At 47.2% G+C, this 15,752-nt stretch overlaps 1 protein-coding gene across 10 annotated transcripts in view; it reads right to left on the bottom strand.

The window, feature by feature from the left end:
- CHL1 (cell adhesion molecule L1 like) overlaps positions 1 to 15,752 on the bottom strand; it is a 168,366-nt gene that overhangs the window by 36,622 nt on the left and 115,992 nt on the right. For all 10 annotated transcript variants that reach the window (XM_062200056.1, XM_062200057.1, XM_062200055.1 and 7 more), the window contains 6 exons: positions 15,367 to 15,489; positions 13,870 to 14,040; positions 13,136 to 13,183; positions 10,931 to 11,051; positions 6,595 to 6,779; positions 532 to 663 (listed from right to left, as the gene is read on the bottom strand). In XM_062200056.1, the coding sequence (XP_062056040.1) occupies positions 532 to 663; positions 6,595 to 6,779; positions 10,931 to 11,051; positions 13,136 to 13,183; positions 13,870 to 14,040; positions 15,367 to 15,489 (780 nt within the window). The remainder of the gene's footprint in view (positions 1 to 531; positions 664 to 6,594; positions 6,780 to 10,930; positions 11,052 to 13,135; positions 13,184 to 13,869; positions 14,041 to 15,366; positions 15,490 to 15,752) is intronic.

Raw genomic sequence — 15,752 nt, 5'->3', positions numbered from 1 at the left:
AGCGAAGGCCAGAGCTTTCCACGAACCACAAACAAGCGGGATCAAGATCCAGAGGCACTTCCTGGAGGAAGTGGAACAGGGCTTTACCGGAACCATCCTGGGGACAAGGCACGATCAGCAATGGCCACCGAGAGGGGCGTGGCACTCCCAGCCAAAGGTCCTGGCGGCAGCTCAGGGAGGCCCAGAACACCGACATCAGGAGTGCGCCGCCAGAGCCTGTGTCAGAAACCGGAGCGCCTGCCCACAGGGTCCGTACCGCCTCGCAGGGCTGCACCTCCTGACCCCCGCCTGGACGAACGCATTCGGGGCGAAGAAGAGGCGGGGAGCCGGAGGGCGGTCCGGGCTGGCCCTTTGTGCCTGAGGAGAGGGCGATGCGGGAGAGCGCATCCCTAATGGCCGGCCTCGGTCCTCACCCTGCTCAGACAGGTGCGATTTCCGGCTTCCCGGAGAGCTGGGTCCTCAGCCAGGCTCGTTCCCCGCCACACACTCCCGGCCGCGCTGGGACAGGGAGCCACGCCGCCCACCACTCACCGTCCAGCGGGGCGCCGTTGACTCTCCACGTGACCGTGGGCTGGGGCTCGCCCTCCGCCTCGCACAGCAAGACCCCGCTGCCGCCGCTGCTGTACACGGCGCTCTGGGGCTTCCTGGTCCAGCGCGGAGGCTCTGGAACGAAGCGAGCACGTGAGGTTTCCCGCCTCCCAGCCCCAAAGGCACCGGCAAGGGGGGGGTCCTGCCAGGCTCCCTGCCAGGTGCGGGCCTCGCCAGGGCTCTGGAATGGAGCCGCCCGGGAAGCTCGGCTGACCACCGGGGCGCATCCCGAGGTCCGTGACGCAGAAACTGTGTTCCGAGGATTTCTTCACAAAAATGCTAACATTTTCTACACTTTAAGTATTTCTTGATGATTTTAGCATTTATTCGTCTGTTTAATCAACTTGGAAACGGTATTTCCTAGAGATTTTTAAACAGGGAGGGAGAGAGGCCTAAAAAGCAGCATTTAGCTTTTTGCCCTCAGAACAGTGGGGGAAAAGAGGGATTCCACTTACACACCACTCTCTGTGCCCTGACACCCTGTGGTATACCCTGAGTGTGGCTCAGAACAGAGCCAGCCATTTCCCCAGCCCGGACAATCCTGTCATGTTTTGTCCCCGGGTCGGCAGGGAGTCACAGGAGGACCACCATGCAGGCAGTAGTTCTGGTCATTCGCCCCAAGACGTCAAGGAAAAAAATCATTAAAGATGCATGCATACAACAAAAATGCCTTTTAAATAATTTTGTTAGCCTAAATGTGGGAAAGGGAAATTGTATGGGGGAAAAAAAAACACCTAAAAATTCACCAGGGGAAATGAAAGTGCATAAACAATTCTGGCAAACTCAAGTCCAAGGGGAAGCCCTTTGAAAACGTGGTATAAACCTAACGACTAAATTCCAAGATGGATGACTGTGTTTATGATGCACATATTTCTTGGACTTTTAGTCTCTTGGTTTAAAATGAAGTTGTCTGGGTGATTAAACTGAGGATCACTTTCAGAGGTAGAGAATGTTCTTGATTTTGTTTTGCTGCTTTGATGTTATTTGCACCTTTCGGAGTCTTTTACACACACACACACACAATGAAATCCAATGTTTATAAATTAGGGGAAAGGCTCTGAACGGAAGTGTATTTGCAGTAGAAAACCATGACCACCGTGTTCAGAGAACATACAGTAAGGATCACACAGTGATGAGGAGTAAATCTGAGATCTCCCTTTCTTTTCTCAATCTGCAAACTTCATTTATCGCTGAGTGTCTGCAGTATTCAATGGCTGAAGGCTAACTTTACACCATTTCTTCCAGGCCTTTAACCTTACATGCAGAGACCTGGACTTGGGGGAAGCCATCCTGTTTCCCCAAGGTCATCAATGTAAGAAGCCTTGTTTCCTGTTGTTGCCACTGCAGGATCTGCAGATGAACATGGGCGGGCAGCACTGACACTGAAACCATGAGTTTTTCTATTCATTGCCATCCTCACATAGGAGAACCAACCTCACCACAAACTACCAACTCTCACTTGGTGCTTCCAAATCCAAGCTTCCCCCAATTTCTCTCAAGCCACTCAAGAAGTTTCTTTCTGAACTAACCCTAACCTTAGCCCTCCTCAGTGCTTTTGAGATGGGCACTGGGGCATTTATTCTCATGCTTCTTACCCGTCTCTCCTGGAGAACAAAGCCAGTCCTGAGCAGCAGGAAGCTTTTTGACATTTGAGAGAATTTTCACCTATCTTGCTCTGAAACCTCCTCTGCTTGGGCCTTCCAGGACACTGCTTCCCAGTTGGGCCTTACCTGAACCCCAAACTGAAGTCCAGAGGCCAGTGGCCTCCTGTGAGCAGACGCTCCCCGTGTCTCCTCTGCCTGGTATCAGGCCTGGCACAGAGTGGTCACCAGGGAAGTCCTAGGCTGAAATGAAGGAGCAGCCTCCACGACAGGAGGGGAGAAGGCCCAGGAAGGAAGAAGGGACCTCAGACAGCAGGGAATCACTGCATGTTGGGCACTCACTCTCAGAACCTAGTGCAGGTACTGAACATCTATCCCATCCCTCAGTTACTAAAGACACGGGTTCTGGGATGGGAAATGCTGGCTGGATGAGCCACAGGGCAGGGCAGGCAGGGATGGCACAAATGATGCTTTCAAAGCTTAGAACGAGACAGTTTCTGAAGGGTGAGAGTGGTAAGAGGGACGGCCCTGAGAGAGCAAAGGTTAGAGCTGAAAATTTGAGGAAACAACATGGTTGAAGCCCAGTCTTTGCTCTACTACCTAAAATACATGGAAATTGCTGTGCTGTAACTGTGCCTATTTTGTCCTAATTGTATATAAAAATAAGATGATAAATTCTCTTGTGCTGCTGAAAGTAGAGAGGCAAATGTCTGCACAGGGGATGTAAGAAGCAGGTAGGGGCCAGCTCTGAAGTGTAGAAGGCTAAGCCTCCACCTGCAGTGCCAGCATCCCATATGGGTGCCAGTTTGAGTCCTGGCTACTCCATTTTCCATCCAGTTCCCTGATAATGTGCCTGGAAAAGCAGAAGAAGATGGCCCAAGTGCTTGAGCCCCTGCACCCACATGGTGGAAGACCCAGAAGAAGCTCCTAGCTCCTGGCTTCGGCCCAGCCCAGCACCGGCAGTTGTGGCCATTTGGGGAGTGAACCAGCAGAAAGAAGATCAACGTCTCTCTCTCTTTCTCTTTCTCTCTACCTCTCTACCTCTCTCTCTCTCTCTCCCTCCCTCCCTTCCTCCCTCCCCCTCCCTTTTCTTCTCCCCTTTCCCCTCCCCTCTCTATATTTCTGCCTTTCAAATAAATAAATCTTTTTTTTAAAGCAGCTAATTAAAGGGGCTCACCCCTGGAGAAAACTGAGATAAGAGCAAACACAGTGCCTACAATATGTGCAAGGCAGTACCTCCTTAGTGAAGCTACTGTATCACATGTTCCTATTAAATGTCCATATATGAAGAAATCAAAAGTTAGATCTCACTGCAACTTTTTAGAAATAGAACTGTTTTTTGAAATGAAGTTTCTGAAGACTATAAATGATTGAACTGCAGTTGAATTCATGACAACCTTCAAAAACATGAAAACATTTGGATTAGATTAGGGATACATAATCACAAATAAATATTTTTACTACATTTACTAAAATTCAAAAGCCTTAAATGAATCAAGAGCTGGTAACACAAAAAATGGTGGGAACTGATTTTTAAGTAATCAGCTGAAACGTGAGTGTGATCAAATTTTGATTTCTGAGTTTGTAATGTTTCAGCTGCCACTCTGACAAGGCCTTATATAGAATGTGCAGTCTTTGTTACCTGAGATACCTGGGGGGGGGGGGGGGGTTTGTGCCAACTCAGGACATTCTGACTTCTGCTGCCTATGTATACCACAAGCCTTAAAATGTTCTTTGATTTCATCTTTAGGATGTTGTAGTTTAAGTTAAAAATTCAAAGAATTTGAGTATAATAGTAAGAAAGAGGGGCCGGTGCTGTGGTGTCATGGGTAAAGCCACCACTTGCAGGGCCGGCACCCCATACTGGTGCCAGTTGGAGACCTAGCTGCTCCACTTCCCATCCAGCTCTCTTCTATGGCCTGGGAAAGCAGTAGAAGATGGCCCAAGTCCTTGGGCCTCTGCACCCACATGGGAGACCTGGAAGAAGCTCCTGGCTCCTGGCTTCAGATCGGCACAGCTCTGGCCATCGCGGCCATCTGGAGAGTGAACCAGCAGATAAAAGTAAAATAAATACATCTTTAAAAAAAAGTAAGGAAGAAACATCACACAGAGAATACAATATAATCTATGCCTTTGCTTAAGCACAAAGCATGTTTTCAGAATGCACTGGATTTTCAAGTGCACAATAGCATTGCATTTCTCCCATATGGCTAATTGTTGTTTAATTTGGTTTTCTTAACAGGAGACAGAAAGAGAGAGTCCAGGATCCAGGAAGACAGAGAAAAATCTAGTAAAAGTAAACTGATCCAGTGGATGAGAGAGAAGCCACTGGTTTTACAGCTTTCACAGCTTAGGAAAAGAAGACTTCTTAAGCCCAATTTGCTCTTCACATACACACGCCAAGAGAAACGCCAAACATGTATGTTCCTCAAGGAGTATCATTTACATCACAATAGAGCTAATAGCTGCATTGTGAATAATGAAAACAATGTATTCAGAAAACCTATATTCCTTTGGGAGCCTAGGGTCAAAATTTTAAACTGCATAATTAATTTTACATCTTTGATTCTTTTTTTTGCCACCCTTGCAATTCTTTTTAAAGCTTCATTCTTAGAATCAAGAAAACTGTGGCCAGATTGTTAAATATTCAGCTACCGTAGCACGTTGCAGCCATCTGGAAGAATCTCTAACAGTCAGCATCTTGGAGCAGGAGCAGCGAACAGTCAGACATGTCTGGTTTGTGGGTGTATTTGCAGGAGGGGCAAGGGGTACAGACGTTGCCACATTAGATAGAAGCACAGAATAACGACTAAAATACATAAGTCATTAAATTCTTCCTCTCTGAATGTCTTGTTGTATTCACTACTGACAGATGTTGATACTAATGCACAATGGTGGACTTTCTCCTAAATAGGTTTTGTTTTTGTTGAACCAAAGAAAATGAAATTCTGGTCTTTGCTCTTCTGTTCTTCCTATCTTAAACTACTAATATATATTGTGGAGAGGCCACTCCACAATATGTATGTAAACCAATCATCTTAAGATTTACTTGTGTGTGGAATTTGCATCTGAATCTTTTTTTACCCCATTAATGAAGACAACTTGTGCAAATCGAAGCTTTAAGTGGTGAACCTTTTCAGAACACTGACGGGAACCCTGGAGCACTAGTCACTAAATGTCAGCTTGGAAGAGACAGTTTAAGCACGTACCACACTAATAAGTACAAATGCAGCAATCTTCCAATTAACTTAATCGATGGAGTCACGAAACCACAGGCAGAGGGCCCCAGCGTGATCTGGCATCAACTGAATTCCCAAGAGCACACAGACTCTCACTGCTGCCTAGACCCCAGCATCTGCATTCTGTGGCTGACTCCTTTTAAAACAATGTCATCCTTGTCTGCTGATTTCCAAAGTACAACAAACAGTAAAACTTCAATTGGTCAAGAAGCTTGGATTTATAGAGAAAATGAATATAATGTGTTTTTGAACAGGTTGCCAAGGAATTAATATTTACAGCACATCGTCTGTCTTTCTTTCCCCATAAGTACCACAGTGAACATCATCAAAACCCAAGATACAGGAAAAAAAAAAATCCCATCTAAGAAAGAGCTAACACAGCACTGACCCTCACTTCTTTGGTGCAGTGTGCAACACAATGACCAGGGACACGGCAAGCCAATGACTGGGTTTCTTCCAAAATCCACATTTTCTTCCAGACCTGTTTTAACACAGTCACCCGAGTATCCATAGGCAATGGATTCTAGGACCCCTGGGGATACCAAACACTGCAGGTACTCAAGCCTCTGTTACAAGTGGCGTAGTTTTTACATGGAACCTACACACATCCTCCCCGAGACTTTACACAATCTTAGTTCACTTATGATAATGAAGGCAATATAAATGCAATGTTAAGAGTTGTTACATCGCACTATTTAGGGAGATGACCAGGAAAAAGATGGACTTGTTCAGTAAAGGCACAATTCTTTTCCAAGTATTTTCCCCCTGAGGCTAGTTGAATCCACAGCCGTGGAGCCTGGAATCCGGAGCACTGACTGAACTTTATTCCACTGCGGCCATCACTTCTCCCTCAGGATCTGCGCTCATGCACATCACAGGTGCACTGCACTGAAGGTAATTTCTCACACTATCTTGACACAAGAGGCCAGGACAGATGACTGAACAAATCACAGACGGCATCTGTGTGATCCCTGACTAGATCTGCTCTTGTCATGGCTCCATCCGTGTGCTGTGAGAGTGGGCAATGACCTGAGCAGTGTGTGTATAAGAGGCCTCAGCAGAAAGCTGGAACTGCCTGTACACATGCACTTTACAGGCAAAGCCCACCTCACATCTGAGCTCACTTTTATGAAAAGCAGAAAGAAAACTCGGCCAGGGGAACGCACCTTCCACCACCACATGAAAGTCGTGACTGGCTGTTCCGAAGACGTTGCTGGCTGTGCAGCGGTAGTTTCCTCTGTCCCGGTAGGAGACATTATCGATCTTCAAGGTCTTGCCATAGTTTTCTTTAGTTTCTCTCCCCTTGGGTAAATCACCACCCATTTTGTTCCATTCAATCTGTGGAGTTGGTCTGTAAAAAAACAAATAGTGGAACATAAAATACAGAGAAGCCCTCGAGACACACTCTTCCAGAATGCCCTTGGCATCAACACCCAGCACCTGCCCAATAGACCCACGTTCCACCAGGGAGCCTTGGGAGAGCAAGTCTCTTTCACAGCAAGAGCCTTTGATGTCACCCCACATGGGAGCACTTGTTCAATGCCCGGCTGCTCCACATCTGATTTAGCTCCATGCTAATGCGTCTGGGAAAGCAGGGGGGTCCCTCCCACCCATTTAGAAGGCCTCGATGGATTTCCAGGCTCCTCATTCAGCCTGGCTGTTTTATCTATCGTAGTCATCTGGGGGGTGAACCACCAGATGGAAATGTGTGCTCTCTCACTCCCTCACTCCTTTTCAAATGAATAAATCTTCTTTAAAAAGAATAAAAGCTGGCCAGATGAGGACCTGCACAAAAATTTAAGATTATGAAACACTGTATGTTTATGTTCAAAAGTGTAATATGCAACATTTTTTTTCCCTCAACACATCTTTGCTCAAGTGCTACTGAAGTTAAAATAAGGATTAGCAAAGTTGAAAAAGATAAAAAGAAAGGACACAAGTGGTAGAATATAATTGGCAACTCCGGCAGTGCATCCACCTGTCCTAGATAGTTTGCCCCGTGTTCCCCTGGTACTCGTGGCAATCACTTTATGTTGTTCTCTCACATGAAACGGGCTTCAGGACAGAAAGTGAGCAGCTTGCGTTGAGTGCGGACTCCCAGGGAGTCCCTGTCCTGGCAAGGGCTGAGGTCCAGGGCAGCCTGAACTCTGGCAAAGATCCTTCGACAGATGGAGAAGAGTGAAGCAGTGAGGCGGTGCTGGTCCTGGCTTAACCCACAGCACCACAATGCCAGCCTCAACTTTTATTCTCAAGTTCTTACTGATAATGCAGCATCTTACAATAGAATCCTACCCAGCTTACACCACAGATTCACAGAACAGGAAGAAAGCTTTGTGAGCAGGTGAGTGGTTCCCATTCAAAGGGATGAGTGTGAATCACGGCCAGAACATAGGTCGTGGTGGTTTGTGTGGTCTGTGTCCCAAGGGCCCTGCTCAGGACCTGCTGTGGCCACAGGGAGCTGGTGGTAGGGGCAATGGGAGGTCCTCTGTCACTGGGATCCCCACCTTCAGGCGGGGTGAGGGTCGTTTCTGAGTGGCACTGACACAGTTCCCAGGAGAGGAGACTGTTATTAGACAGCAATCCTGGCCCTCCCTGCCCCCTGGCTTCCTGTCCCCTGGGTGTGACCTCTCCCCTGCTCCTGCCCTGTGACACTGACTGCCAGTGGGCCCTCACTGCAGCTAGGATCATGTTAGTGCCAGGCTCTGGAAATCCAGAACCAAGAGCCAAACAAGCTGTGTTTTCCCTAAAGCTTGCAGCTTCAGGCAGTTTGTCACAGTAATAGGAATCGGATGCCACAGACTATCTCCTCTGATGGAAAGCCTTGTCCCGGGAAAGGAGTTAAAGCTTTATCTAACATCTCAGAATCCATAGAATTTAAGCCCCTCAGCTTGGGGGTGCTTCTACAAGTTTCTGTTTTAAAGATCATCAACATTTTCACACTTTCAAAGAAAGACAACTTGCTCAGGTTAGGGGCAACGACATTCTTTAGCTCTTTCTCCTTTCCCGTAACTGGACCACACCTGATCTTAGCCAAAAGGCCAAGAAGCGATCCCATAACTGAACCAAAACATAGGTTTAGCTAGCTCAGGATGCTGACGTTACTTTGTGGTTCAGAGTTTCTGGGACAGACAGGATGGAATCTCAGCTCTGCTCCTCCCAGGGGCTCCCTGAGCCTCCTTTCCCCAGCTTTCCCTTTCCTCTAAGGGGGATTAACATCCCATGCTCTGAAGAGGATGGAAGCAGTTAGTGCACGGGCAATGCCAATCATGGTGCTTGATGCAGAATAAGGGTTTGACGTCTTCACTTTGGTCCTGCATAGTTTATAGTGCACAGTTTACAGTTTAACCACTTCTGAGGACATGCATGGAAGTTCTTCTAGAAGGTGCTTTGTGATGGCTCACCTTCCACCAAGAGGGGATCAGAGGGACATGATGTCCGGCACAAACCCAGGGTGACTACAAAGAAACCACTGCGGGCAAAAACCATGAGCATGTGTCAGGATTCTTCATGCACCAAGGACAACCCATGCTTATGTCCATTTTCTTTCTTTTTTTTTTTTTTAAGATTTATTTACATGAAAGTTAGAGTTCAGAGAGAAAGAGAGAGACACAGACATCTTCCATCCACTGGTTTACCCCCCCTAATAGCTGCAATGGCCAGGGCTAGGCCAGGCCTAAGCCAGGAACCAGGAGCTTCAAACAGGTCTCCCAAATGGGTGGCAGGGTCCCACTCACCCAGGCCGTCTCTTACCTAGGCCATTATCAGGGAGCTGGATCAGAAGTAGAGGATCCAGGCCGGCGCCGTGGCTCAACAGGCTAATCCTCCGCCTTGCGGCGCCGGCACACCGGGTTCTAGTCCCGGTCGGGGCACCGATCCTGTCCCGGTTGCCCCTCTTCCAGGCCAGCTCTCTGCTGTGGCCCGGGAGTGCAGTGGAGGATGGCCCAAGTGTTTGGGCTCTGCACCCCATGGGAGACCAGGATAAGCACCTGGCTCCTGCCATCGGAACAGCGCGGTGCGCCGGCCGCAGCGCGCCTACCGCGGCGGCCATTGGAGGGTGAACCAACGGCAAAAGGAAGACCTTTCTCTCTGTCTCTCTCTCACTGTCCACTCTGCCTGTCAAAAATAAAAAATAAAAAATAAAAAAAAAGAAGTAGAGGATCCAGGACACAAACCAACGCCCATATGGGATGCTAGCATTAGATGATTTTACCCGCTAGGCACAATGCTAACCACTCCATTTTCTTTTAAACAAGGGCTTTGTGGCCAACTCATCTAACAAGTACATGAGAGCAGTTATATAATCTTGACAATGATTTACATGATTTCCATCTTAAGAGGTAAGTGATGTCATTTGTGGGAAATAAGAAAGAATTACTGAAAGGTTTGCCTGCCCAAGAGTCAACTCAGAAAGGGTTTGACCTTAAACAAATACAACATGGCCAGCAGGGCAGGTTGTTACTGTCATGATGCATACTGACTGGTCAGATGTTGATCTGAAATGATACAGAGACCAAGCCTCCTGACCTGAGGCCATGTCACAGAACATCGAACCAACTGACATCAAAACATGCTGGTGATTTCATGTAGATGAGAAGCCTCGACACTGACGCTGGAGAGGAACTGACAAAGGGTAGGACTGCAAAACCATTCAAATCAGCTCCTTCTCTTCATACTCCGACTTAAACCAGTCTTCACAATACACAGCAAATTATGAATAAATATGACTGTTAAAATTTCGAATCCTAGTGTATTAAACAGACTCCCCAAGGTCCTCAGCTTGCACAAAAGCTGTGGTTCAAATGAGCACACCAGGTACGGGAAGACAGATTGCAATGTGCTATGCCCTTCCCAATAGCAGGGCAGGACCAGGCTCCAGGAGGTCAGAGCTGAGAGCAGGTGCTCTCCTGGGCCAGTCCCTGCTCATATGGGCTCCCATCAGTCACTCAGCAGAAGTGACCGTGGGGAAAGGTACAAAGTGCGGGCCTTAGGGCATTTGGGGAAGCTTTGGGAAAGTATGTTGGAAGTTCAGTTAATGAGATGTTTACATGAAACTCCATGGTTTGTCCTTTCTTGTGTGCAAAGGACAGCATGGAAAATATTGACAAACAGGGCTCCTTGGAACCTGAAAAGGGAGCAGAGGCAGCATACAACAAGCAGGAGTGGGGCAGGGCCATGGAGCAGAGAGAAGACCCGGCCCAGGCTGCTGACCCCTTGCGCTGCTTGCATCACATCAGCTGGACCTCTGCCTTCACTGAGCACCATGCTGCCCTTGTGCCTGCCACTTGCAAGACTATAAATCGACAGACCTAAGTGCTGGTGACTCTCACTCACAGGCTGAAGTCGGTAGAGTGGAAGACAGACAGACTACTTCCTCCAGGAATACAGTAACACCGCTTATATGAAACAAGAAGCTAAGAATGTATACGCAAGTGCACTCTTAGTGGACATCTTACTGTGCGAAGCACTGTGTGGACAAGTGTGCACAGACATCAGGCTACTCACAGGCCTTCCGCGAAACACTCGAGCAGCAGGGTGTCCCCTTTGAGCACAATGATGGCAGACTCAGCGCCCTCTTCCGCAGGGGGCAGCAGCAACCTGGGCTTTCTTTGCTTGATTGAGTTTGCTACAAAATAGAAAATTCAGATGTTTGCAAACCATGATAGTTAAAATTCTGGAACCTTACATACCCCCTGAAACGTGTGCATCTGTGTGTGTGGATACACACAGATGAATACATGCAGATTTCAACGTGTTTCTAGAGAGACTCCCCCCTCTGGCTGGGAAGCATGGGCTGTCCTCAAGTGCATCAGCTACGGGTAGCACCGCAGTTCACAACAGCTGTGATTTACACCCCTCTTCTAATTCAGGACTTCAAACAGCATTCGAGACAGACTTGCTACTGATAGGCTGCAATTTTACATTCTACACCATCCCTTGTCTGATGGCTTTTTCTCTTCAGTGTAATGAACCTACACATTTTGATGAGCTTCCTGTTGAAATCCCAGCTTTCTAAGCCCTGCTCACAGAAAACCTGACTGAGGATGACTGTGGTGGACTCTAGGTGGTCACTTGGTGCAGGTGCAACCTGTCAGGCTCTCCAGGCAACACCATTCACAGCCACAGGGAGGAGAAACACTCCTCTGGCAAAGCAGCCATCCTCACTGCCTGCAGACTGATGCTTCCCGTCCCTTATTTTCTTAAGAATACTCTTCAAATACCATGGCAAACTCACTGAAAATGTTTACTTTATTTCTAAACATTAATATAAAGAGCTTTTCCCATCCAATGCCAATGTGAATGACAAGGTATGGAAAGGGAACGAGCAGCTCACACTCTGCCATCAGAAGACAGGGATGCTCTCCTTGCTATGAACTTCCTTACATGTGAGTCTTTACTGAAAAATAATTACTGGGGGCCCATGCTGTGGCACAGTAGGCTAAGCCTCTGCTTGTGCCATATGGGCACCAGTTCCTGTCCTGGCTGCTCCTCTTCCAATCCAGCTCTCTGCTATGGCCCAAGTGCTTGAGCCCCTGCATCCACGTGCGAGACCTGGAAGAAGCTCCTGCCTCCTGGCTTCGGGTCAGCCCAGTTCTAGCCGTTCCGGTGATTTGGGGAATGAACCAACAGATGGAAGACCTTTCTCTGTGTCTCTCCCTCTCTGCCTGTAATTCTACTTCTCAAATAAATACATAAATTCTTTTAAAAAATTAAAAAGAATTACTGAACTGTGTGCAGTGATTCTTACTGAGCACTATGAAGACACAGTAGTATACATGTCTGAGTCACAGATCTCAAGAAAGAATGATGTTAGCGATGAATGAATGAGTCCACCTCACAAGTGAAGGCACTGCACATGGAGCCCCACTCTGTCACCCTGCCGATGTCACCAGGGTATGAGACACCCTGCTGGAGCTGCTGGTCCCCATTGTGGGAATAACATTTGCTGCACTCAGGTAAGTGATCCTGCTCGTCAAAAACTAGCTTACTGTGTACTTCAGGTTTACCCGGGCCCCTTTCACAGAACACAAGTTCTGATCCTACGTGGAAAAAAATTAAAATGCTCCACAGTCATCGAGTTTGAGAACTGCTGTAAAGCATATGCATTCTCAGAGTAACAGTTCATAGCCACATATTAAGTACTCTAAGAAGTCTTACAAGAAAAATACTCATTTAACTTTCTTTGCCCCACCTGTTCCTCTTGACGCTTAACCATTTCATTTTCCCTTTCTACATATAAAGCTCTCAACCTTATATCCCATGAGACACCCTGAAAGAACCAAAGCGAAGACTCCATTAAACACCTACTTCTACTCCTATATGTACATCATCTACTCCTACATCTGCATCTCTACTTACATTTACAACAATATCTACACCTGTATCTACAGCTACAGCTGCAGCCACTCCCCTCCCCATCTACATCCACTCCCACACCTTTGTCTACCTCTGCTTCTAAATGTATGTTAAATGTATCACATATATCATTATATATGATTAGTTATGCATTTATAAAGACCACTCCCTTTGTATACAACCAAGAGGAAAGGAAAGCAGCAGAACTCTCTATGCTAAGGGGTTTTCCCTAACAGGAATATTAGTGTTTGAGTGAACTTTCAAAGTTATTAAAGAAAAACGTCACATTCTGAGATGACAGTGAGCTACATAGGGTGAAAATAAACACTCACACTCCACACACCCCCAACTTACCCTTGGAGCCAATTTCTGTGGATAAACTTGAGTCATTAGCATGCTTTACTGAAATAAAAAAAATGGAAGAAAAAACCACAAACATGATGGTAGATGCTGATATCAATAATGAATGAAAAGTTATACTTGTCTCTTAGAACAACTACAAAATGAAGCAGAACCATGTTTCGCTAGTACATTGCCTCAGACATACAGGGTACTCCAGTGAAGCCCTGGCACCAAGTGTACTAGGTGGACCATGCTCCATCAGAGTGAAATGGTGACACCAACTCCCAACTACACAGGGCACCAGCACCACCACCCAGCCACCAAGGCCAGGTCTCTCTCCTCCCTGTGAGCCCAATGGTTCTTCCTCCTACCAGTGACTTTCTCACCGGCATCCCTGGAATCTTTGCCAGTTTGGGAAAACCTACTGGTTTTCCCAAGATCAATCCAGTGATTTAATGGCCAAGACTTGGCAGAGAGCCCTGGAATTGCACTGTGTATACTGAGAATACTAGATCCTGCAGACATGATGGAACCACTCGCACGGTGAACTGAAACTGACTTCCAGCTGTGAGAGGCAGGGCCTCCGTGGCGCTGCACCGCAGATGCCCTGTCATCTGTGTGATGTCACCCTGCACAACACAGCAACTACCCACCCAGCTTCACAGGGCTGCAGCCAGCGTGAAACGGCAGACACGTCTGCACGCGGCACTCATGGAGTGGGGGTGTGTGTGTGTGTGTGCACTTACAGCTGCTGACTGTCAGTTTCATTGGCATTTTCTGCACGATGGTCCTCAGCCTGGGAAAGGCAGCAAAGCAGCAGTAGTCATTCCGGCTGTCCTTCTCTTCCACGTTGGCAAAGTACAGGTCTCCCTTCTGGCTCATGTACACCCTCTCGTCCTGTTCAATGTGTTCCAGTTCTGAAACAAGGATCTTATCATTGAAAGGGCCTGTCTCCATGACTGTGCCTAATCTGCCCCTTTCTTTCTGCTCTTTTTTATATTATTTCATTTTACTTTTCTCTGTGTCCATCCTGTTCCTCTCAGGTCTGGACTTCCTACAAGAAGAATATGTGAGCAAAAAGTCACACACATGTGAACAGCAACAAGACCCCTGGGAGCACACAGAAACCACCTGTAGGGAGAGGCAGCCTGTGCCCTCCCCTCACCATCAGTCTCCTGCTCGGCTCACAGGGCTGCATGGGCTTAACTGAAAAGAGGGTGGCTCAGGTAAAACCCAGCTATCATTTTACTGTCTCCAAACTGTACCTCTACAGAGGTCCCTAAAAGTTGTGTCTGTGGTATCTGTCCCTCTGTCCGGGATGAAGGCTGGCAGATTCTAGGCTGTGTGGAATCAGGAACTTTGGTGAACACAGACAGCAGCCTTGCTGGCATTCTTCTGTGAGCTACAGGAGTCCCATTTTTCTTTGTGGGCCACGGTGAGGGAACATTCAGGGAGCACGGCCAAGGCTTATGCTAGAAGTGGACTTCACACAAAGCTGGAATTTCAGGCCCAATGTCAGCAAAGCTTTTCAGAAAATTAAGATCAAAGTTAATTCTGCGTTTTGTGGTCCCTGTGCTGGGTAAGAAGAACTTTACTACAATGGAAGTATTAAGTTGGCAACACAAACACAGGCAGGCTGCATCCCAAAGGCAAGGAGGTTGTGTGAGATGCAGAACTGCTTCACAGATGACTGCATTTCATTGTCAGTCCAGGGACAAATAAGCAGCATTTTCACTGGTTCCCAGGTGACATCACATGCACATGTGAGTATGTGTACCTAGGACTAGTGAGAGGCTCTCCACGGATCGAGTCTTTAATGCTGTTTGATTCCACACTGGCAACCTGATGCCTCTCTGCCCCCACAGGTCCTGCACTTGCAGAGTCAACCAGCTGGAGTAAACAAGACTCAAACAAGCAAAGCTCTGTATCTGCACTGAGTGGTGCAGACGAGACAGTGCTCTGCAACAACCACTCACGTAGCATTTGCATTTTGTTAGGTGTTATGAGTGAGGTGGTGATGATTCCAGGTACCAAAAGATACCGGAGTCACATGCAAATGCTCTGTCACTTAATACAAGGCACTTGAGCATCTGTGGATTTGCTTTCCTGGGAGAGGGGCTGTCAGGCCCCCCATGGATACTGAGGAGCAACTACATTAATAGCTTATCTCTGGCTTCATCACATTACTTACAAGGTGCATGAAATCAAGGTGCTCTCCCAATGACAGACGGAGCGTCACTCACCGATATTCATCCAGTAAATGTGCAAGGGTGGGAGGCCTTTGGGAGGGTTGCACGGCAGGACAATAGGGTCTCCCTCCTCCACTTCCAGGGGCTCAATCTTTTCTTTTGGGAATTTGGGAACACCTGGCATAAAAAGCCATTAAAATTAACCTTTAATGTCACAAGTCACATCTGAAAACACTCTTCATCTTAAAACTGAACAGTTTAAATAAATTCAACCACACAAATCCTACTTCTCACATCTGCCTAGAGAGAGAAACTGTTAAAGATCTGTGTATCTTTCCACAACTTAAAAAATACATTTTGAACTCCTAGACCAGAAATATTTTCCCTTCGTGACAACAATATACTAGTACCTCCTTCTCTGAGTGTTGTAAACCCTGAGT

This window comes from Lepus europaeus, chromosome 9 (assembly GCF_033115175.1).
Source record: "Lepus europaeus isolate LE1 chromosome 9, mLepTim1.pri, whole genome shotgun sequence".
Lineage (NCBI taxonomy): Eukaryota > Metazoa > Chordata > Mammalia > Lagomorpha > Leporidae > Lepus > Lepus europaeus.
The sequence above is the reverse complement of the archived record's forward strand: the minus strand, read 5'-3'. Positions and strand labels throughout refer to the sequence as shown.